Source organism: Megalops cyprinoides, chromosome 16, assembly GCF_013368585.1.
Source record: "Megalops cyprinoides isolate fMegCyp1 chromosome 16, fMegCyp1.pri, whole genome shotgun sequence".
Classification (NCBI taxonomy): Eukaryota; Metazoa; Chordata; class Actinopteri; order Elopiformes; family Megalopidae; genus Megalops; species Megalops cyprinoides.
In genome coordinates this window covers 1,470,664-1,492,632 of record NC_050598.1, presented here as the reverse complement: position 1 = coordinate 1,492,632, position 21,969 = coordinate 1,470,664, and the positions used below count along the sequence as shown (strand labels likewise).

Sequence of the window (21,969 nt, the reverse complement as noted above, 5' to 3'; positions counted from 1 at the left end):
TTCATTCACCAAAACCATTTTGGTCAGGTGTTTACTCCTGGTAGACAGTGCACCAATTACCCACCAAAACCCCCATACAAGTATGCTCATTTTAAAATGTAAAATTACATTTAAAAACATGTAAATTAGAATGGGGTGCAATGTGTGAGGATTGGTCTTGGAATGGAATAAAATACAAGTTTTCTTGTCTTTGGAAATAACATTTCTGTGCCAAAGGTCATGACTCTAAGATGAAGATTCAGCAACTCCAAAGCCACTTTGTCATGCATAGGACACTGTTAGCTGACTCAGCTACGCTTGTTCCTGACCCTTCATACAGTGTTTTATAGTTTTATTAGTCTTGCGACATCACCATTCAAGTGAACACTTCATTACAAAGACATGGCATTGATCATGTTATGTCGAAAGGCAGTTGTGATTTTTCCTCCACTAAATTTTAAATCTGTTAAACTCTCTGGACTATCGAGTAACCCGCCCCATCGTTTACTCGATATTTTTCTCACAGCTTTCTCAGCCGGAGAGAACATGGAGATCTAAAACCTCCAGCTTGTTTGTGACATTCCTGCCAAGTTGTGTGGTGCGGAGGGGGATCGGGTGGGGGCCTGAGGTGGGACTTCGTTTAAGGTGGCGCAGCCTAATTTCCATTCAATCTCCCTGAAGCGCGCCAGATAAACAAAACAATTTATCAGATATCATGCAAACTGATGCCACTGTCTGTTTGCCCTTTTCAAGTTAAACCTTACAGCTATTCCACACTTTTCAGGTTTCACGACATGTATCTCCACCTTAACAAGGTCAGGAGCCGTAGTATAAGCCGGCTTTATAAATAAGACTGAAGCGCTCAACCCTACAATATACAGCAAAATCAAGACAACTGGCACAGCACCTAGCGCAGCTTCCAGCACCTACTCAAGTTCTACGAAATCAAAGGTAACTTCAGCTGTCAGTTGGGGTTTAAAAAATGCATACAGCTAGCTAGTTTAGCTGAATAATTAAAGTAAATGTGTCATTATGAAGCATTCTTTAAAGAGAGCAAAAAAGTTAGCTGCCTATTATCCAATTGACGTTGCCAGCGATGATAGCAATCTTAACAAGCGTTACTTTGTAACATTAAAGTTACTGGAGATCATATCAGTCGTTAAACTATATGGATTTGCTAGGTGAGGTAGGCTACTTTGCCAGCTGTCTAACTTACTAGTAAGCAAGTTTGCCAAGTTTCCCCACATTGAACATTTGGCATTCTAACGTTGGTGCTGGTATACTAAGTTAGCTAACGTTGTTGTTACTTATAGAATAAACACAGACAGTTGTATGTTGATTTTAATCTACCAGTGATGATGGCTAAAGTAACATTTTGAAGAAGTCTAATCTTAACAGTTCTATAAACGTAAACTAAGTTGTACTTCGTTCACATTAGCGGTAGTGATAAGCGCTTGGAGATGGTTAAGTTAACAATAACTAGCTAACGATGCTAACGTTAAAGTAACGTAAAATGGTTAAGCAGCCTAGACTAATCAACAGACAAATAGCCAAACTTAGCCAGGTTCAGTTACAGTTGCGTTTAACAGACTGAATGTTAGGTTAGTGTTATTAATATACCCTGATAACCTTTCAACACGAGTTTAACACGGAAGCTGATGCAATTTCACATAGCATTGGCAAGGACTGGAAAGCAGGATCTATTTTCTGACGAAGGTTGTCATCTAGCCTGCCGATGTAATCTCGGGTAATGAAATGGTTACAATTAATGACAAATCCTCTTTCCTTTCCAAGGTGAATTTAGGGTGACCGTACGTCCTCTTTTCCCGGACATATCCTTTTTTGAGACGCATTTTTAGGTCCCAAAAAGAGGATATGTTCGGGAAAAAGAGGACGTATGGTCACCCTATTAAATATTTCACAGCCCCACGATGAGCAAAGACACCGAAGTGGACATGAAAGACGTTGAGCTGAACGAGCTGGACCTGGAGAAGCAGCCCATGACCGGCGGAGAGGTCGGGAGCAGCAATAACTCTCCAGCCAGCACCGAGAAAAACGGCTGCGTGAAAGTGAAGGTCCCGGACGAGGGTGATGTCAAATTCACCGGTCTTTCGAAAGACGAGCTCATGAAGGTCGCGGGGACTCCTGGGTATGCAGCTGGCTGCCATTATATTGTAAACCGTTTCGTGTGAGAATGAAAGAAGCAATGAATGAAATTAATGAATAGATGTGTGATCGAACAAAATTGTTGGAGAATACTTAATAGCTAACACAGCTTGAAACCAGGCCTGATCCTCCCCCTCCCCTGCTTTGAGAGCTTGAGCTGATGTAGCTTGAAACTTTAAAAATGCAAACCAGCTGAAATACTTGGCTGGTAACTCACATTTGTGTCCCCTTCTAGGTGGGTTCGCACGCGTTGGGTCCTGCTGGCCCTCTTTTGGCTGGGCTGGGTGGGGATGCTTGCCGGAGCCATTGTTATTATTGTCCAGGCCCCACGGTGCAAGCCTCTCCCCAGAATGGAGTGGTGGAATGAGGGGCCCCTCTACCAGATTTGGGATGTGGATGCTTTTGTGGGGCTGGCTGGCCTGCAAGGTAAAGACAATGAATGCTGACTGGCTCTATGGAGGCTGCAGTATGCAGGGCCGTGGTGGTTAGGGGGTTGAGAGGACCCGAGAGGTTTGAAAGGAAGTGGCTGGAAGTGGAGATACCACCTGGGAACAGAGAGGCCTCAAGGGGCACCAAGGGCCTGTTTCCTGTCTGCCTCAGAACTAGATCTGAGCATATGCTCTCATGTGCTTGTCATGTGACCTGGCAAACCAGCGCAGTGTAGTCCTCCCTTCTCTAGTATGCAGCTTGTATCCTTTTCTTGGGGGGTTTGTGGAGCCAGACTATACTATATATATGGTGTCAGATTTATGTCAAAAGTCGCAAGCGCAGAAAACATGCTTGCGCACAAAGCAGCCACCACGTGCGAGAGACTTTCTCCTTGCCGAGCGCTGGAGGGCATACGCGCTCACGTGGGTTAACTCTGCTCTCGAAGTTTAGTTCTGCTTGCGCGAATTGACCTGAGCTTTGACAGTTTGGGGGCGGAAACCAAGGGAGGCACTGGCCCTCTTATGATTGGTCACTTTCAATGCAGTCACACCCACACAACCTCCTTGAACCTTGATTGACAGCTTTTGTTAACTGAACGACAGGCAGACAGTGTTTGGCCAGAGGCTTGTTATTTTAAATTTACATTTATTCATTCAGCAGACACTTTTATCCAAAGCAACGTACAAAAGTGCAAATAGTGGGCAAACAACAGGCACAAGGGCAAGATGTGTACAGGTCATACAAGGCAGATAGTGCTGAAGCTGAGCGCAAGGTAAATTCTGTTCTGTCTTCTCCCTCTCAGGACTGGAGGAGAAGATGGACAGCCTCAGTCAGCTGAAAGTGAAGGGAGTTGTGGTGGGTCCTCTGCACACTGTACAAATGGACAAACCGGCCACGTTAGACCTTGAGGCAATAGCGCCTGAGGTGGGAGTAGAGCAGGACCTGAAGAGCTTACTGGAGAAGGCTCACAAAAAGGGTGAGCACCTGCCTCTCCACCTTTTCCCCGGCACCTGCTTCTCCCTTTATTGCTGCACTCCTCTCCCATCTCCTTGTTCACTAAGCCAATTTTTCGAGTCTTTCCTATTGGCACCCTCTTTGTGATTCTGTGGGAATGAACTTTACCGGAACTAACTGTGTTCCCTCTCTTTTGCAGGCATCTCAGTGGTGCTGGATCTGACCCCCAACTACAGAGGAAGCAATCTCTGGTTCAGCAACGAAGACATTGCCAGCACTGCTGAGAAGCTTAAGGTATGAAACAATGCTGGAAGGACTTCAGAGAGGGATTGACCTGTATTGTGAATATGGGTCATGGCGTGTATTTGCATGTTTAAGACCAGAGAGGTTTTTACAATTTTCAGGAGACTGAGACAATGAAAGGACACCAGTAGCTGTTCCAGTTGGTAACAGGAGGTTCAGGTTCTGACTGTGCTGCTGTGCTAGCTGTGGATGTTGTATTTTAGACCACAGCCCCTCAAGAATGTTGATACCAAGCCAGTGAATCAGAATATTTGTAACTTCAAAAATGGGAGACATAACTTTCAAAGTGAACCATAGAGAGCTGAATATCTGGTTGTAAAACCAGATTATGTTAGCTAGTGGTGACTTATGTTTGCCCCCCCCCCCCAGGCTGCCGTCCTACACTGGATACAGTTTGGAGTGGATGGCATTCAGCTGGCTGGGATTAATGATGTCATCCACATTGCTCCGGCTGCATGGGCAGAACTGAGGGGCATTGTGCAGGCCAACAGAACCGAAGGGGAGAAGAATAGGTAACCATATTTCATCCCTGCTCCTTGATTATTTCACAGTACCGTGAATTAGGAAAACACTCTGGATATACCAGTCCAGTTCCATCAGATATGGCATGGGGTGATGAGAGGCACTCTGTGGTGAATGGCTGGTACTGCACTAACCAAACTTGCCATGCCCCCTGGTGGCATTGGTGAGCCAGTGTCTGTGTGACTACTGTTGCCGTACAGAACTGTATCTAACTGTCCGCCATTTACAGTGTGATGAATAAGAATGATTGCCTGGGAGGATATGTTGTTTGAGTACAGAATTCAAAATGAGCACCTGAAAAAGATTCTTATATTCTTACATGATTCTTATATGAACATGTGAAACTGCCTTACAGATCTCATATATTAACCCTTTTGCAGTTGGTTTGTGATAAATGAACACTAACGGTACCTTACATAAATATCTTAGTCTGCAAGTCTAGGCCATTATGGTTGTCTACCTGTATTTATGGAATTCTGTCTTTCTGGCCTGGAGCTCCTTGGTTGTAGAGCATTTAATGTATGGACTGTTTCTTTGCTCTGACGCAGGGTGCTGATTGGGGTGGCAGGGAGGATCCCCGCTGCGGATGCATCGGCCCTGTTGGACAACAGTGGGGTGGACCTGCTGCTGCCCAGCGTGCTGCAGTTGGGCCAGCCTGGCAGTGTCTGGGCGCAGGCCATCCAGAGCTTGTACTCCACCCACAACCAGACCAGCCTGGGCTGGAGGCTCGGCAGCCGGACCGAGGGCCACCTGGCCACACTCGTTGGGTCTAAGCTAGTCCGACTTTACCAGATGCTTCTATTCACCCTACCAGGAACACCAGTGTTCAACTACGGGGATGAGATTGGCCTGGCGAGTGAGGTGAGTGCAGGAAAAGCTTGCTGTGGAAGCCTAATGAACACTGATCAGAGGTCAGGTAGAGCAAGATGACCCAAATTGCTTGCATTCATGAGCACTGATCTGAGGTCAGTTGGAGAAGAGTGAGCCACTGGCTTGGGAAGTGTCTTCCATTACAGGAGTGCTTAAGGTGGTGATGTCCCCGTGTGGCCTATCTGACGTGGTTCCCTCTGTCTCCCTCCAGCTCATCACACAGTTTCCCAAGATGGAGTGGGATTTGCAGGAGGCTCTAGAGGAGAAGAATGAGACATTAAAGGTAAATGCTTACATTTAATTTATCTTCAGGCAAGTAAAGTGTGGTTAGTTTAGATTTCCAGATGGTGGAATGATTCCTTTGTTAGGCAAAGTGGTCGAGTTGGTGACACTTAGCCTCAGACCCTGTGGGCTAACGCACCCCTTCCCGCAGGCCGAAAAGGAGAGGAGGCTTTCCTTCCGCTCCTTCTTCAAGACCCTGAGTGACCTGCGGGGTAAGGAGCGCTCCCTCCTGCACGGGGACTTCCTGCCGCTCCACAACGCCACCACCTCGCTAGCCTTCCTGCGCCAGTGGGACCAGAGCCTGCGCTTCTTGGCTGCATTCAATTGGGGGGACGCAGCTGTCACCTTGAACCTGGCCCAGACTGGGCTTCCCACTGAGGCAACTGTGCGGCTCAGCACGGACCCAGATGGGCCCGCAGTGGACAGTGCCGTGGAGCTGCAGCAGGTGGAGCTGGGGCCCAAGCAAGCCGTCCTGCTGCAGTTCCCCTTCACGGCCTAGCTGGCACAGCGCCCCCTCAATAGAAGACTTTTTTTTAAGATAGCATTAAAATATGCCACGTTTCTCCATTTTGAAGAGGTGCTGTTTGGTCTTTGGGAGAGGACCTGTTATTTAAACATTTTTTAAATATATGGGCTTTTATGACTGGAACAGAGATGTCCCTATATACATACAGTCCATGCACTAAATATTAATTTGAGCAGCAGTTGAATTGAAAATCCTCCCCCCATCTGACTACTGTGGAAAACATTCCAGTAAAAAGAGAAAAGCTAATGGTGACAAGGCTGTTAACTTCCTGCTGTGGCATTTTATAGTTTGTAAGACAGTTTAGTTTAGGTCTTTTTTAAACCATAGGGGAATATTTTGTGCTCTGTTCAAGTAGAAATTCAGATGTTAAAACATCAAAGTTAGTTTTGGGAGGAGAAATCAACTTCCTTCTCCGCTTGTACAGGGCACTGTCTTGTGAACTTGTAAACTGTAGAACCACGCTTAAGTGATTTCTGGAAGTAATGGTGTTTCTCATAGAGAAGGAGAAGGAAAGGAAGGATTTTTTCCCTTACACATGCAGTGCTCTTCTAACCTTTTTTAACCTTAAAAATTAAAAGCTTTTTGCAGAAATAAAAGCCTGAAACTCAAACTGGTCCCTGGGTCAGTGTGTTTGTGTGTGCATCTTGTCAAGTAAATGGGACCTGAGCCAGTTCATTTATCACAAACCTGAGCTAGTTGTCTCTTTGCCTCGATTACCTCCAAATTCCATACCTGCTAACACATCTGAGCTTCTTACCTTTCAAATGTCATGTGTCTGTCAGTGATCCTCATTTAGGCTAATGAATAATGCACCATGTGGCTCATTTGCCAGGCTATTTTAGCACTTATTAAACTTTCATCTGCCGAAACCAAAAGTCAGGCCAGCAGCTACTGGATGGATGGAAGAATGATGGGTACTGTTTACACCCAGAAAAGTAGATGACGTGATAGATCAACCAATGCTGTTGAGACATTTCAATACAGGAAGATTATGTGTTGTTTTTGAAAAGTTGTATGTGTGGGGTTGCTAGCATGTGCTAATGCATGACGACTCTGGTATAAGAATGCAATGTTGAAATAGGATTGTATAGAAGTATAGGAAGTATAGAACTGTTGTCTATCCACGTAGAAATAACTGCTATGCCCAAGTCATCTGACCACTTACTTTGGTGTGTAATCAGTAGTTGCAAGATTTTTTGACATTCTTGAGAATACTTTTTCAACAGGTTGCTAGCTATTACAAAGGAATAGTCTTACAAGAAGTTATCCAGGGCAAATAAATGTTTGACTCTGTTAAGCTCTTGCCTGGTATAATCTTGTTCTTTCTCCGTGAGTGAGACTTTAACTGATGAGGGTGCAAACTTGAGACACTAGTGTGACCTTTTCACCTCTCAGGAAGCATTCACTAGTTGCAGTGGGTGTATTTGTATTAATATGTGACGCTTTCATTATTTAGTGGAATAACCTGTATTTTAGGGGCATATAATTGTTCTAACGCAATCCATGGAATATCCATTAAATTTTAAGTGGGAAAAAACATACATTTCTGCCGACGGGCCACGAACAGGAGGTGGAGACAACATACAGGTCCACACCCAGTTCTAAGTTGCACGAACCAGACAAATACATCTCAAAACTTGTAAATCAAGGTGTCCACAGTAATGAAAATAGAATTCATTCGTGCACAGTTGGCTTGTCACTGGACACTTTTGATTCCTTTTCTGGAACACCCCCTCCGCCATTTCAATGAGGACTCCCTGACGCATTGCAGGTAGCCGGAGACCAATCAAATGATATTTCCTGGGTCATCCGGTGCGCTCAGTTGTGTGTCACCATATATAAATTCACCAACATAAAAAACAGTAATCTATATGAAATTGATGCATTTCATCCGGAACGACTCCCGATCTTGCTAGCTAGACTCTCAAAAGGTAACCTCAACTACAGAAAACTGTCTAGCTAAAACATTCGTTCCGGGTAGGCAGCAGATAAAAAAGATCGTAAATCTGCCTAAACTAAAGCAGTTTGCAATTTGCAGTCAATTACACACACTAACTTCAACTAGTTGCGCTAAATCGGACTGCACTATTTCTTGTAACTTTTTACGTATAGCGCACATAGACCATAGCGACGGTGGGGAGTGCAACGTTCCGCTAGAAGCCGCGGAGCGCTAGCGGAGTGTTACACAAGTGCAGGCAACCGACATCAGTGCGAGGCGCAGAGGAGATCGGCTCGCTAAATCAATAGGCACATTGCTAATCAAAAATGGTAAGTACAGTCTGGGATTTACTGTGTTTTTTTTTCTAAATCCATGGTTTTCATATAAGGTTAGCGGTAAATCGGCTGTTTGGCTGGCATGTGGACATTGTTGATAGACATGATCTGAAATCTCTGGCTAGGATAACGTTCGCCAGCCTAGAGAGCCCCAGGAGTAGCGTAGCAAATATTAGGTAGCAGCTCGCTGACGAGTATGAGAATAATTGCTTCGATCTCGCGTTTATAACGGTTTGATTTACGCGTAATGCAGCTAATCTTGCATTTTTGTGTCTAATTAGCTGGGTGGGTAGGAAGTGAGTAACGTCAGCCTGGTTGGTATCTCAGCTTTAGTATTGTCTAGCTAGCTGTTAGGCCTGGTGCTTACTAGAGGATTTTCAAATCTTCAAATTTTTTCAAATCCGATTTTAAAAACGTGGAAGACCTCAGACATAACGACAGATTTGACTGAATTTTAATATTTTAATCGGAAGAACGCACACACCAGACGATTCAGTCAAGACGCATGACCACACACTAAACGGTTTCAGAGTGGCGATTCCAGGGACTTGAGATCTCACAGAAACTCGCGATCAAACGTGATTTCAGAGCGAAACCAACACAGAGGCAGACCGTCGTCTTCAGCTTGTTGCACCTGTGTGTGCTATGTTTTGCACCAAAAAAAAAATAGGAGAAAAAAAAAACTGTGGATGAAGTCATGTCCGAGAAGACGGAATCAGCATGGCTATACATTTTGCAGCGCGAGCTGGAGTTGAGTTGGAAATAAAGTTTTATTATTCGTCTCAAACGGGGCTTGTGCAAGCTACTGCTACAAGCTATTTGTTATTTGTACACAGATGGAGAGGAGAGTGAAACCTGTGATCATTAGAAATGTAGTCATTTTTATACATTCTCGGACTTTCCACTACCCTGGAGATGCCGTTCCATATTAATATTATTGTGCTCTGGGCTTGTACGAAGGTTAACTGTCAGTTGCTGGGTTGGTGACGCTTCCCGGTCAGCTCGCTGTCATTGGCTATTGCGGGTTTCTGCTCAAGATTCCATCGCTCTTCCTTTCACATTACAGGATTTCAAGTCGTAAATATCAAACATATTTGATAATTACGATTCGAAATCGGGGAGACTCTGATCAAGTCGGTAACACTAAGATTACATCTGTAAACCCCTCACACTACAGGATCATTGGGCAGACAATCGGTTCCGACTTCCGACCAACCCCGACTCGGGAACGCCCCCGCGATCGTCGGGAGGGGCGAATCGGACCCAAAATCGGGCCAATCATTGGTGTGGGGCCAGCATTAGCAGATGAAAGCTAACTCAAAAAAGTCGGCAGCCATGCAGTGACACTCAAGAACCACCACAAGTTGCTAGCTAACGTTAGCTAATGAGTGCCATAAACGTGCTGAAGTAACTAGCAGTCTAGCCTACTTTAACGTTAATTGCTTAAAGTTATCGTTTATCATGACTGACGATAACTAGCAGGCTGGAACTTTTCGTAAAGCGTTTGCTGACGTAGCTCTGTATAGCCCCTAATATTTGGCGCGTAATTTATGTCGTGTTTCATACTAACCTTACACTACGTTATTGACGTTTAGCAGAAGGTCTTAGCCAGAGCGACGTTACAGCATTACATGTCACCCATTTATACAGCTGAGCATTTACTGAGGCACTTCTGGGCTCAATTCCTTACCTAGGGGTACAACGGCAGTTCCTGAACGGCGAATCGAACTTGCAGTCTTGTGGGTACGAGCCCTGTTCCTTACCACTACGCCACTCTGCTGCCTTATAGTTGTTTTCTAAGGGTTGTTAGCGTGATCGAAAGAAAGTGTTTTAAACCCGTGCAAGTCGCTTGCAGCAGGCCCACTGGCAGTCAGTATGGTTCAACATATTTTGACAATTCTGTTGTGAAAATGCGCCGTGACGGATAAATTTCATTACTTTATAGATGCAGCCTACAACTGCCAATAAGGCATTTCGACGAGAAAATAGTGTAGATTGTTGTGCAGTCAGTAAGGTAGGCCTACCCATCTTGCCGCTGCGAATGCTGATGCGAGATGAGATACGTTGAGCCAGTTGGAGTAGGTGTACAGTGGTAGCCACAGCATGCGCATTTAGAAGCGACGGTAATGACCAAATGAGATCCAGCTGTACGTGCAGAATGACTGCCAGACTCTGCAGCGTACATCGTGAGTTTGAATGCTCACTGTCGCTTTCTTGGAGACAATTGTAATAGCGTTTGCTCTGCATGCTGCCAGGCTTACAGAGTTTGCTGTACACCAGACCCTCTGTCGATTTGATTGTCTGTCCAAGAAGGTGAGTGAATGTTGCAGTAATGTTATTTCCCATCTGTGTTGCAGGCCGACCAGCTCACAGAGGAACAGATTGCTGGTGAGTGACCGATATGTATTCCTTTGTAGTATCACTCAGTAGAAGATAAAGATAGCTCTTTGAAATCAGGTGTGAGCTAGTAACGCATTAAGTCATGGTGATGGGACTGCCTTGTGTGCCAGGACAGTGCCGACCAGGGTCGTGATTGGTTTGTGTTTGCAGAGTTCAAGGAGGCGTTCTCGCTGTTTGACAAGGATGGCGATGGCACCATCACCACCAAGGAGCTGGGAACAGTCATGCGTTCCTTGGGCCAGAACCCCACGGAGGCTGAGTTGCAGGACATGATCAATGAGGTGGACGCTGATGGTGAGCATTCAAACTCACGATGTACGCTCACACACACACACACATACCAACACAGAGTACAGAGTGCGTTTGGGACACACGGCTGCTAGCTGGAGCACTGACTCCTCACAGAGTGCGAATGACTGCAAGAGAACAGATCATTGTAAATGATAGGGAACACATTACTCTGAGCTTGCAGAGAGCGTGTGAGTAGAGCAGATTGATCATTAAGAACACTCCTCACTAAGTAACTTTTGCCAGTGCTGTTCTCTGTGCACCCTGTAAATGTTACTTCCTCAAACACGTATCACAATAAATATGGTCAACTCTGTCAGAGCCAGAGCACTAATTATACACTAGCATAGCTTTAAATGCAAAACATAAAAGAGATTGCACTGTGTAAAACAACCACATCTTCAAGTTTTTCTCAATTCCAAAACAAGAAATAGTGTTCCTCAGAGGAGAGGATGGAATGGGAGAGATGCTGTATTGCTTTTTGCACAGGGGTCAATGAGACAGGGGTGAGACTATGAGACAGGACAGGGGTCATAGTGGGAGAAAATTTTGTAGGGCAAGGTAGGGCTGTGCCATATTGTATCGTCCATGATATACTGGTACAATTCCTCCCCATGATAAGAATTTGTCATTCAGCGATGTTGACGATATAGTTGATGACGTGATTACATACACGCCACAACGCGGGCATCTCACCATCTCAAACGTAGAACAAGAACAAGTGTGGTGGAAGGCAGGGTTCCAACCCTAGACAAGGAGGAAGAATTAATCCCAAAAAAAGAGCTTCTTCTGTAATATGGAAGTGGTTCAGTTACAAAAGATCAGATGTGAATTAAACGTCCGTGATTTGTATAGTGTCAAAAACCCGTATCAACAAAGGGTGGAAACACATCACATTTGTTCCACCACCTCAAGCAAAAACTCCGATCAGAATACGTGGACAGCCAGAATTTGCACGAGGAGAAAGCGGCAACAAGCAACGCTAAGCAAACTCCTTTAATTCAGAAGGGTACTGTCAGCGCGTTGGCCAGTGACACTCCCTATGATTAAAAAAAAGTAAATGCTGGAACAAACTGACAGAGGCGGTGGCATTTTGCTTAGCCAAAGACGTGTTTAAGTTTTCATTTGTTGTATGTAGTTTATGAGTAAAGACAGAATTGGTATTTACATTTCAAACTTGTACTTGATTTGAATCATTATTGTGTTTATATACCGTTTTGATGTTAAGCTTGGTAAGTTTGCATTATTTGAACATTATTTGTATTTTTACAGAAGAAAAGTATTTTTACAACATTTCTATTTGTCCTGGGGTTAGATTATGAATGCTGCGAGTATTGGTGTTTGCATTTTCACTGGAATTTTAATTTGTGAATAAAATTCATATTCTGTTTTTTAGCCTATACTTAATTGGTATAGTTTAGTATTTGATGATGGTCAGGATTAGGTTTTACTTTTTTGGATCGGTGTTTGTGTTTGCACGGCTCTCAAGATTGTGTGACTTCTGACCAAAAAGAAGTGTTGAATGGTACTATTTTCATATTGTCATTTATATTGTTACCACAAAAAAAACCATGAAATATCGTGATATAGTTTTAAGTCTATCACCCACCCCTAGTGAGAGGTAGGAGCTATAGTGGGAAAGAGGTGGAGCTGTAGTTGGAAAGAGAGGGAACCATTGGCAGTGACTCAGTCACAGGTGGAATCCACAGTTGTGAGTGGGGTTGCAGTGAGAGATTGAGCAGCTTTCAGAGAGGTGGAAAGGCATGAAGTCTGAGTAGGGGGAGGAGCAGCGGGTGACCCCTTGTCTCTGGCACACACAGGGAACGGGACGATTGACTTCCCTGAGTTCTTGACCATGATGGCAAGGAAGATGAAAGACACGGACAGTGAGGAAGAGATCAGGGAGGCCTTCAGAGTCTTCGACAAGGTGAGGCTGAAGAAGGAGAGTGCACATGTGGCACGTGCATAGACCACGTCATGCACAGCACACTGCACACCCCACATGCTCGCCTCCCATTGGCCCGGATTTCAGGCGTCTTCTGCGTCCTTACATAGGAATACACAGTCTGGTTATTTTAGCTACTGTCAAGATAAAGCTGAAAACATATTTTGGATTTCGCTGTATTTCATATTAGTTGTAATTTAGATACAGATTAGCTATTACGTTGTCATCATGTTAACATTGCTGTGATTAAGACTGCAGTTCAAATGTTGTAACTTACACTTAGCGCAGTACTGAGGTCCTTTATTGTGATGACACTTGTCCTGTACATCTCACATTTATTCTGGTTGGATTGTCATGGGCTCAGATGGGAACACACAGTTTAGTTACCTTCAAGATATAGGTGGATATAGCTTGGTTTCATTTAGTTACCTTTCCTGCATATTTCAAGGATTTAGATAGCTTCTTGATCATCTTAGTATGGCCACTTTGAAAATGACTTGACATGTCAGTTTTCCCAGAATTCCAGGTTACAGGCCGTAGAACACCTTTATACATATCTTCTGTGCACTATTGTAGTATCGCACACAGACTGGGCAAACTGTGTTAGTGACTTGGAGCCAGAGGAGTGAACGCCTTTTGGATTTGATTTTTGGATTCGGGTATCAGGAGCTTAACTTTAAGTGCAATGCTTGTGGAGGGAGTTATATGGATCATAGATGTGGATGGTGCTCTCTAGTGGTGCATTTTAGGTGTCCATTCTATGAATGTCTGCTTGATAGCAGATATCTTGGATGATATTTATTTAGCTAGCCAGCCTGCCAGCTAATCACTTATTTCAAGTATTTTAAAGTGTCTAAACCAAGTCCTGTAAATAATGTTAACAATGGACACTAGAATTAACTCGCTGGCTAGGTGACAAGCTTGTGTTGGCTTGTTTGCAAGCTACCTTTTTCTGGAAGCGGCAGAAGATGAAACAAGTGGTGAATGTTTCATGTATTTGGTTTACAGAACCTTGATTTTGTAATTCTGCAGCCCAGTTAGACAGGTTTTCACTAAAGAAGGGGTAGCTTGTTAGCTTGATAGCTACCACAACCACCATGTAAAATAAGTGTTCCTTGACAGTCAGTAGTGGTAAAACAGACCTCTAACATAAAGTAGCATCAAGTGTAGCTGTTGATCTTTAATTTGTACAGGTAGGTGTTCTTCCTGCTAGGCTCTAGGCCTGTCGCACCTCCACCGGTGCCCGCTTTGTTAGTTGCAGAGTCATCAGCTGGGGACCACCGCTCATAGATGTTTTGCCCCTTTTCCCGGAACATCTCCTAGTGGCAGGGCAGTGAACAGGGACGTCTCCCTGACACCCCCTGCAGCTAACCTTCTTCAGGAGTTGGTCGCTCCCCATGTCTTGTCCCGTCTCCTCAGCCAGAGCCAAAAGCTCGCCTTCTCCGCCTCCTCCGATACTTTCCTGGTTGCTTTGTGCAGTCTGGCTCCCTGTGGCCCAAGGTCCTTGAGCAGGCACGTTGTTGACTCACCCACATAGCCTCTAGCACCCACTTCCACTGGGTAGAGCCTCACGCTCCATCCACCGTCCTTGCACTCCACGACCAGGTCCGCATATTTTGCTCTCTTTCTTTCGTGGGCTGCCTCCAACCCCTCTTCCCAAGGCACTGTCAGTTCCACCACCAGTGCTGATTTTCCAGCTGTGGTCCACAGCACCTTGTACGGCTGCAGTGTGGTGGTCTGCCCAATTGATCGATCGACTTGCGACACCTTCCCACGTTGTCCAGCGCCCCTGCTGCCTCTGTGTCACAGCCTTCACTCTGTACTCCTCCTGCTCTTAGTAACCTCAGAGCCAACAAGGTCCTTCCTCTCCCTCTTGCTTGATGTGGACCATAGGTTGGGTGGGTCACCCCATCCGAGGCCTGCCCTCCCTGTCTGGACCCTGCTCACCACCCCCTGCTATTGTAGTCTACTCACCGCCTTCTTCACTTCTTCCTCAGCCCTCCATTTCCTTCCAGTCACCACTTGGGCATGCATATCTTTCACTGCCTTGTCAGAGGAGTCCCTTAGCTCCATCACCAGCCTTGCCTTCTCTTGCCTGTCCCCAAGGGTGATAGATTTCAGGGGTAGATGGAGTGAATTCCACCCATACAGGCTTACTGCTGAAAAGCACTGTGGGAGCCCTAGCCATTTGTGGATGAAGGAGTTGGCTTTGGCATCCATCTGGCTTACGGTTGATGAGATGACTTCACATAGCTTTAGGGGCCACATTACCCTTGGGTACAAGGTGAAGTGATAACACCACACTTTGTACTTTCCGGGTAGCTGGCTTGAGTCGATCTTTGACAGGCCTACTAAAAGCTGCTGAAGGATGGTTTTTCCCATCTCCTTGTCTGAAAGACTGGATGTATATTGCCTTCCCAAACTTCAGATGGGCTGGTCTGCGATGCGGGGGATGTTTTCCTCGCCAATGGTGAAGGTGGCCCTATCGTTCTGCTCCCCTTTCCGCAAGGAAAGACTCTGACTTGGGTGGCTTCAATTTCATCCTTGCCCGGATGATCAGCTCGTCAAGCCTCTTCAAGAGCCTGGACATGCATGGTGCAGTTCGCAGCAGGCAAGTAATATCGTCCATATAGCTCCATAGTAGGGGAAGCCTCCGGCCTACGGGTAGGCGGACTCCACCCACCACCTGCCTTGCTCCAATCAGGATGACTTCAAACGCTGCTATGAAGAGGATGATGGAGATGGAACATCCCATTGCACTCCTTACTTCCAGCTGCTGCCAGCCAGTGGTGAACTTTTGCAGTGCAAAGCACATGTGCATATCCTGGAAGTAGCTCATAACCATGGCCTTGATGTTGTCTGGGATGTAGAAGTCTAGCACGAAGGCAATAAGGTGGTGTGGTACTGACCCATATGCATTGGCCAGGTCTAGCTATATGATGTGCAGATCGTTTTTTTTTTTCCTCCCTCTTAGCGGTCTGGATCTGTTCCCAAATCATTGCGGCATGCTCCACGCAGCCTGGGAAACCAGGGACCCCGGCCTTCTGGCAGCTGGTGTCGATATAGCCATTCTCCGTCAAGTAAGTGATCATCCTTCTTGCCATCACTGAGAACATGATCTTCCCCTCAACATTCAGTAGGGCTATACTCCTGAATTGGTCAAAGGTCTTGGAGTTCTGCTCTTTGGGAATGGGGACTGCCACTGCCCTGCCATTCAGATGGGATGCTCAGCTTGGTCCAGGCAATTCTCATGAGGGTCCATAGGAGCTTCAGCACTCTTGGGCAGTTCTTGTACAACTTGTACGGTATTCCGTTTGGTCCTGGTGCTGACGCTGATCTTGCCTGCAGGATCACCTGCCTGACCTCACTACGTTTGGGGGGTGATGCGTCAAACAGGGCTGATGGTTCTGCAGGCTTAGGCACGTAACCTGGTGGGCCCAGAGGTTCGTTCCTTGCAGGGTTGCTGTATTGAGCGCGGATTTATTCCTCTAGTTCTTCTTTGGAGACCTCCAGCGTTCCACTGGCTTTCTCCTCAAGGAGCCCACGTGCATTTCACAACGGATTCCTGAAGAAGTTTGCTCTCTCCTTCTCTTTCCTTTTCCTGCGTCGCTGGATGCGCTCTGCCCTCCGTAAATTAGCGAGCCCTCCTCTAATCTCATCCCAGAGGGCTTTCAGACCCTCAGGATATTAAGCAGTAGCCATGTTCTTAGAAAATAAGATGGGTTGATAGCAAGCTAAATAGCTGGCTAAATTAATATTTGTCTTTGGCTGGCCCATTTGGCTTATAAGAAAATAACAGTGAAGGATAAACTGATAGAACGTGCTGGATTCAAGGTGGCTATCAGGTATCAGATAATCTACAGAATGGAAGCTCGGTAGCTAGCTATCAGATGATAATTTCCCTTTTTTCTTAAACACTTGGCTTAAGACAGCTGCAGTAAAAGAGAGTGCTGACCTGACTTGTTAGAAGTGGACAATTAAATAGTTTGCTTGTTAGCTAATGAATGCTAAAGCTTGTTCCTTGCTGTGTTAAGAACAGCTGGTAAAGGGGAGACATGGTTTATGTAGAGAAAGGGAGGATGGAGAAATGGCAGGCTACAGGGAGAAAATGCAGCCAACAGAGCAGCTAACAATGAAGCTTCTTTAAATTCTAACCAGACTGCTGGTTAGAATTCATGCCAGGCATTTTTAATTGTACCATAATAAAGATGGTCGTAGTCTCTGTAAGACGACACTGGTAAAACCATAACCCAGCCACACCACAGGGTTCAGGTAGTTTTTCCTCAGACTTCACATGATCGAGAGTTGCCCTTGTGTCCAGTTAAGCCAATCATGGGTTTGGAAGGGACACTGGGATGCCACATGTGACCTGAACACCTTGCGTGTCACCCCAATCCCTCAGGATGGCAACGGCTACATTAGTGCAGCAGAGCTGCGGCATGTGATGACCAACTTGGGTGAGAAGCTGACAGATGAGGAGGTGGACGAGATGATCCGGGAGGCTGACATCGACGGGGACGGACAAGTCAACTACGAAGGTCAGCACCCCTTCCACCGGCTGCTTCAGCAAAGAGCTGAGCCAGTCAGTCGGTTTCATTTTTTAACCCAACTCAGGGCAACCAACAAGCAGTTACCTTACGCTGCTTGTTTTATGTTACACAAGATTATGCTGTAATGCTATATGCTTTGAGTAGAGTTTTACCACATATATTAAGGTGATCATCATTGGCAGTTAATGTTAGTGCAAGTACACAGCAGGTCACCATTGTTGGCAGTTAATACTACTAGAGAACACAGCAGACCAGTCTTTCTATGTAGTTTGGATATTGGTCAGGGGTTCGGATGTGCTGTCTGTGGTGTGAGCCTTTCTTAAAGCTGTGCTCCTGTTCTCTTGCAGAATTTGTACAGATGATGACGGCAAAGTGACCCCACACACGGAAAGAACATTCCAGCACCGGGCTGTGTTCCCATCAGCAACATCCAGCAAGCGTTCAGACACTGCTCCATCAGCAAGCATTCAGATCTCCAGTTTTTCTGTTTTTGCAGTCTTTTTGCCTCCTTTCAAGTCCATCTACTCCACCAGCTTCACTGGATTGTTGTCATTTTCTTCTGTCTTTTTTTCTGTGTTTTGCACCTGTTCATTGATCCTTCTGTCAAAGTATAATATTTAGATGCACAGTAATAATCAAAGTATATTGGACAAAGCAGAAGACCAAACCAATCAAACAAAATAATTTCAAAAGTTAGGAAAAAAAACAAATGGGTAAGAGACCTGCATGCTTCTTGCGTTTTACTGAGTTTAAGTGGCTGTTAGTCAGCACCTGTCTGTGCCCTGTTAGCTCTGGTGGGAGGAAATCCCCCTTTCAGCAGCTGATGATCCCACCCCTTCCATTGTCCTGCCCCCAGCTTTGGCAATGCATCCACTCTGAAAGTGCGGGATGTCCTGCGCTGCATCTCTGTGAACAGCGCTCCTATTGGCAACCGTGACTGTAATGAGATTCTCCCCTGCACATCAGGACTGAGCCCTGAAAGGCCACCTGCACTCCTTTACCATCTGGGGTCAGGCTGGCTTTGTACAGCAAGATCAAAAAAGTTCCCAGCATTCCTCCTTGTGTCTTGAGTAGAGGTGTAGCTCAGGCTGACCGAAGTTAATTACTTGGGATGTGTACCTAGTCAAAGCAAGCATAATAGTTTGTGTAGATTCATTTTGTAAGGGTCAAACAGCCAGCCATTGTTTTGACTCAGTGAAGAAGCTTGAAGATGTTTCTTTCCTCCTTAATAATATCCTACAATATTTCAGATAGCTTTCATTTATCAGTTAATGCATGTCAGCACAATGACGAACTCATGTATTTTTAAATTCAGATTTGTAGTTGTGAAACTACCATATTTTCCAAGGCAAATTTTAATGATAGACCTTAATATTAGTTTTGTACTTGTGGGAGTTGCAGACACATTCCTTGGGTGGTTTGCTGTATGGACCGTGAAATGTGCCGTGAGGTTTGGCTGCTGTGTTACAGTGGGCAACTGAGATCTGCTTGGTTGTGTTACGTTAACCTCCTCCCTTCACCATCATATGGACCTTCTTACTCTCCTTCGCCACCCCTCTGTGTCATTTCCTGCTGTCGTGAGTCAGCTCTTTGTGAACGATGGTGGATCAATTTTGATACCTTTCCTTCTCATGTTAGTGGAGGGGGGTGCTGGATTTCCACTGCAGTCTCCTGTTGGTTGTCTTGCTTATTAAAACTCTTGGACCATGTGTTTCTAAATGGTGACTCCTGTGCTTTTTGATATGTGGCATTGTGACAATCAGTAAATGGTGCCCTGCAGTCAAAGCATTTTTATATTTGCTCAGTGGAACTGGAACTGGTAACGTTAGTCATCCTTTTTATCCTTTTTTTCTGGTTACATTATTACAAACCGTAACCTTTTATAGAGCACACATATGCACTTGGCCTACATTCCGTTCCTATATTTTTAAATGCAAAGCCAACAAAACAGCTGACATCGCTATTATCAGGTTCTGTAAGGCCCAGGGACTCCCAGCTGTGTATTTATTGTAGCCTATTCAGTTACTACCACCAAACCAACTTGCACTAATAAAGGTCTTGTTTATTAGTTGACAGGCTGAAACAGGTGTGCTATGACTTGAACAGCCCTAACATGAAATGATGGGGCCAACTGTTAATGAATGCTGACAAAAACAAAATGGACATATCAATTAGTATTTTAATTTAGAGGGTTGTATAAAATTCAACACAAGTACAAAGTAGCCTTTGTAGCTTAAACTATGCTAAACTATAAACTCATTTTAGCTTAAACTATACATTAAGGCAATTACACATTAGCAAATATGATTTGGCCTTCATGACAAGTGAATGTCAAGTTAGGATATTGTGGGAAGAATCGTATGTTGCTATGATGTACTATATTTTACCTAGCCTCTAAAGCTAACTGATGAATTCGCCTCCAGAATAAATATATTTAGCTATGCTAAGCTAGACTGAATGCAAGGAAACATAACCGCTGAGGAAACCATGTGACTTGTAGGTTGATCGCAAAATATAAAAACACTCTCTGTATACTAATACTGCTGCGCGTTTCCCCTCGAAATTCTATTGTAATGATCGCGTTGTGCTTTCCATAGCCTACCTCCATAACCGTATCAACCTGAGATGAGCTTGCAATCTATGTAAATATTAACGTAAGATAATAGAAAACAGTCTTTCCACAGCAGAGAGTATAACTCGGATTATAGCTCTCAGAATAGTAAATTTAATGTCTGAGGAAATAATATGAGGAATGAGGAAATAATAATAAAATAATAAAAAACGTTTAGTTACAATTTTAAAGGGTTTTAAATGCATTTCGTCTAGTTATCATTACGTCTTCGTCATGGGAAAAAGGTCGTTGGCGAAATGAACACTGTTTTGCATGGATGGTTTTTGGTGTATAGTGTCAGTAGTTATTAAATAGTTAGTAAATACTTAATGCAAGGTCATTTGTTTAATCTTCAGGATAGTATTATCTCAAGGCAACGTAGATATTTTGCATGTGAGGTGGCGGGACTCAGATCCGCGGTGGTACAGTGTACCCTGATGACCACTGCAGGGCGCCAGACTCCACAGGCTGCACGAGCGATACAAGTTCTCCTTGCACTTTGTTAGCAGTGAATACGTGATGGTTGGAGGAGTCGGCCACCCCTGCTTACGTCTTATCCCTACCTTTAGAGTGTTTCTTTACTCTTAAATAGTCATTTTCCTACAGCAGCTGCCACTAATCAGTGTAGCAGCCTAAGCCTTCTGTTGCGATCACCTCACCTTCAGTTTGCAAGCATGTGATCTGCTCCCATTAATGCTTGAGTCTGAGGTCTGTGTCTGATTTTTTTTTTTTGAGCTGTTTGAAATACGTTTTCATGGGGATACTAGAACCCAAAATAGCAGTAAGGTGGTGGGGGGCTAACAGCAGAGAGCATACTCTCCTAGAAACCTTCCCGGCTCTTGCCATTACTTAAGGTGCCTGGGTGTGACGCTAGCAGCGTCTTTGAAAGCAATAAGGCTGAACAGGAAAGAGACTAGGAGGCAGGCCCTGTGACCTCCACCCAATGACCCAGAATGTGCTGCACAGGATTGGCTGTTGTTTAGCACAGCCACGCCCTTTGGTGCCATTCTCTAGCCTGACTCATCAATACTGGAGAGCTCAAACCAACCAGATCAAGGAGACTCTACACAGAACTAGGGCTAAGTGAAATGGTGTTGTGCTCTTAGAAAACATGAACTTGTGGCGATGCATGGATGCAAAGCACACTGAGGTAGCTTATGAAGCCAGGTTTATAATGCACACTAAGGACCAGTAGCTTATGAAGCCAGTCTATAATGCACACTAAGACATCTTATGAAGCCAAGTCTAAAATGTACATTGAGGTAGCTTATGAAGCCATGTCTATAATGCGCAGTGTATCCAGTTAGCTGTGCATATATCTGCAGTGCACTTGGGGAGTTCCTCTGTGACCAGGAGTTCACCCTGCTGTAGTGGTTACACATGGCCTTTCTGTGGTTGTGCAGTGATACCTTTGTTGCTTACTGCCATGTTGGCAGTAGCGTGGTAAGTTGGCATTGTGGTAAGTCCTGCCTGTGCTAGCGCTGCTTCTCCAATGCTCAGCATATTCCTCCAAGTAGCTCCTTTCTCATGGTGATCTGTTGTTTCTTCTCTTTTTTTCTAATATTCTTTATAAGGGAAGGAAGCTCATTGAACCTTTTTCCGCATCTGTCATCCTGATACGCATTGGTAAGAAGTGTAGCAGGAAACGCCACCAATAAAATGATTCAGCACTTTTTAAACTGAGGTCCTGCTCTGTATCATTTTAAATTAAACAGCAAACAGGAATTATCACTGGTTGATGATCTCCCCAGATATACAGTACCATTTAGTCACAGTTTTCATAACGTTAAGTCATCCTAACATCCTTCCCAATCTCTCTGAGAAGTTCAAAAGGCATTTTAATCACAGAATGAAGCAACTGTTCAGGTTT

At 44.9% G+C, this 21,969-nt stretch overlaps 2 protein-coding genes across 2 annotated transcripts; both read left to right on the top strand.

Moving 5' to 3' along the window:
* The first annotated feature begins 664 nt into the window (after nt 1-664).
* On the top strand, nt 665-6,641 carry LOC118790914 (4F2 cell-surface antigen heavy chain-like). Its single transcript, XM_036548050.1, has 9 exons — nt 665-930; nt 1,904-2,128; nt 2,381-2,571; nt 3,377-3,550; nt 3,728-3,822; nt 4,201-4,343; nt 4,902-5,214; nt 5,435-5,506; nt 5,657-6,641. Exons 2-9 carry the CDS (start codon nt 1,911-1,913, stop codon nt 6,002-6,004), a joined length of 1,554 nt encoding a protein of 517 aa, XP_036403943.1. The 5' UTR covers nt 665-930; nt 1,904-1,910; the 3' UTR covers nt 6,005-6,641.
* A 1,280-nt stretch (nt 6,642-7,921) lies between these two features.
* Nucleotides 7,922-19,207, top strand: calm3b (calmodulin 3b (phosphorylase kinase, delta)). Its single transcript, XM_036547630.1, has 6 exons — nt 7,922-8,299; nt 10,663-10,693; nt 10,856-10,999; nt 12,814-12,920; nt 17,341-17,476; nt 17,836-19,207. The coding sequence occupies exons 1-6, from the start codon at nt 8,297-8,299 to the stop codon at nt 17,862-17,864; spliced, it is 450 nt and encodes a 149-aa protein (XP_036403523.1). The 5' UTR covers nt 7,922-8,296; the 3' UTR covers nt 17,865-19,207.
* Nucleotides 19,208-21,969: the final 2,762 nt, after the last annotated feature.

Coding starts and splice junctions, on each gene's coding strand:
- calm3b (XM_036547630.1), top strand. Junction 10,694..10,855: donor CACAGAGGAACAGATTGCTG/GTGAGTGACCGA, acceptor TTGTGTTTGCAG/AGTTCAAGGAGGCGTTCTCG. Junction 12,921..17,340: donor CCTTCAGAGTCTTCGACAAG/GTGAGGCTGAAG, acceptor CCAATCCCTCAG/GATGGCAACGGCTACATTAG.
- LOC118790914 (XM_036548050.1), top strand. CDS start 1,911: ATGAGCAAAGACACCGAAGTGGACATGAAAGACGTTGAGCTGAACGAG. Junction 3,551..3,727: donor GGAGAAGGCTCACAAAAAGG/GTGAGCACCTGC, acceptor TCTCTTTTGCAG/GCATCTCAGTGGTGCTGGAT. Junction 5,215..5,434: donor AGATTGGCCTGGCGAGTGAG/GTGAGTGCAGGA, acceptor GTCTCCCTCCAG/CTCATCACACAGTTTCCCAA.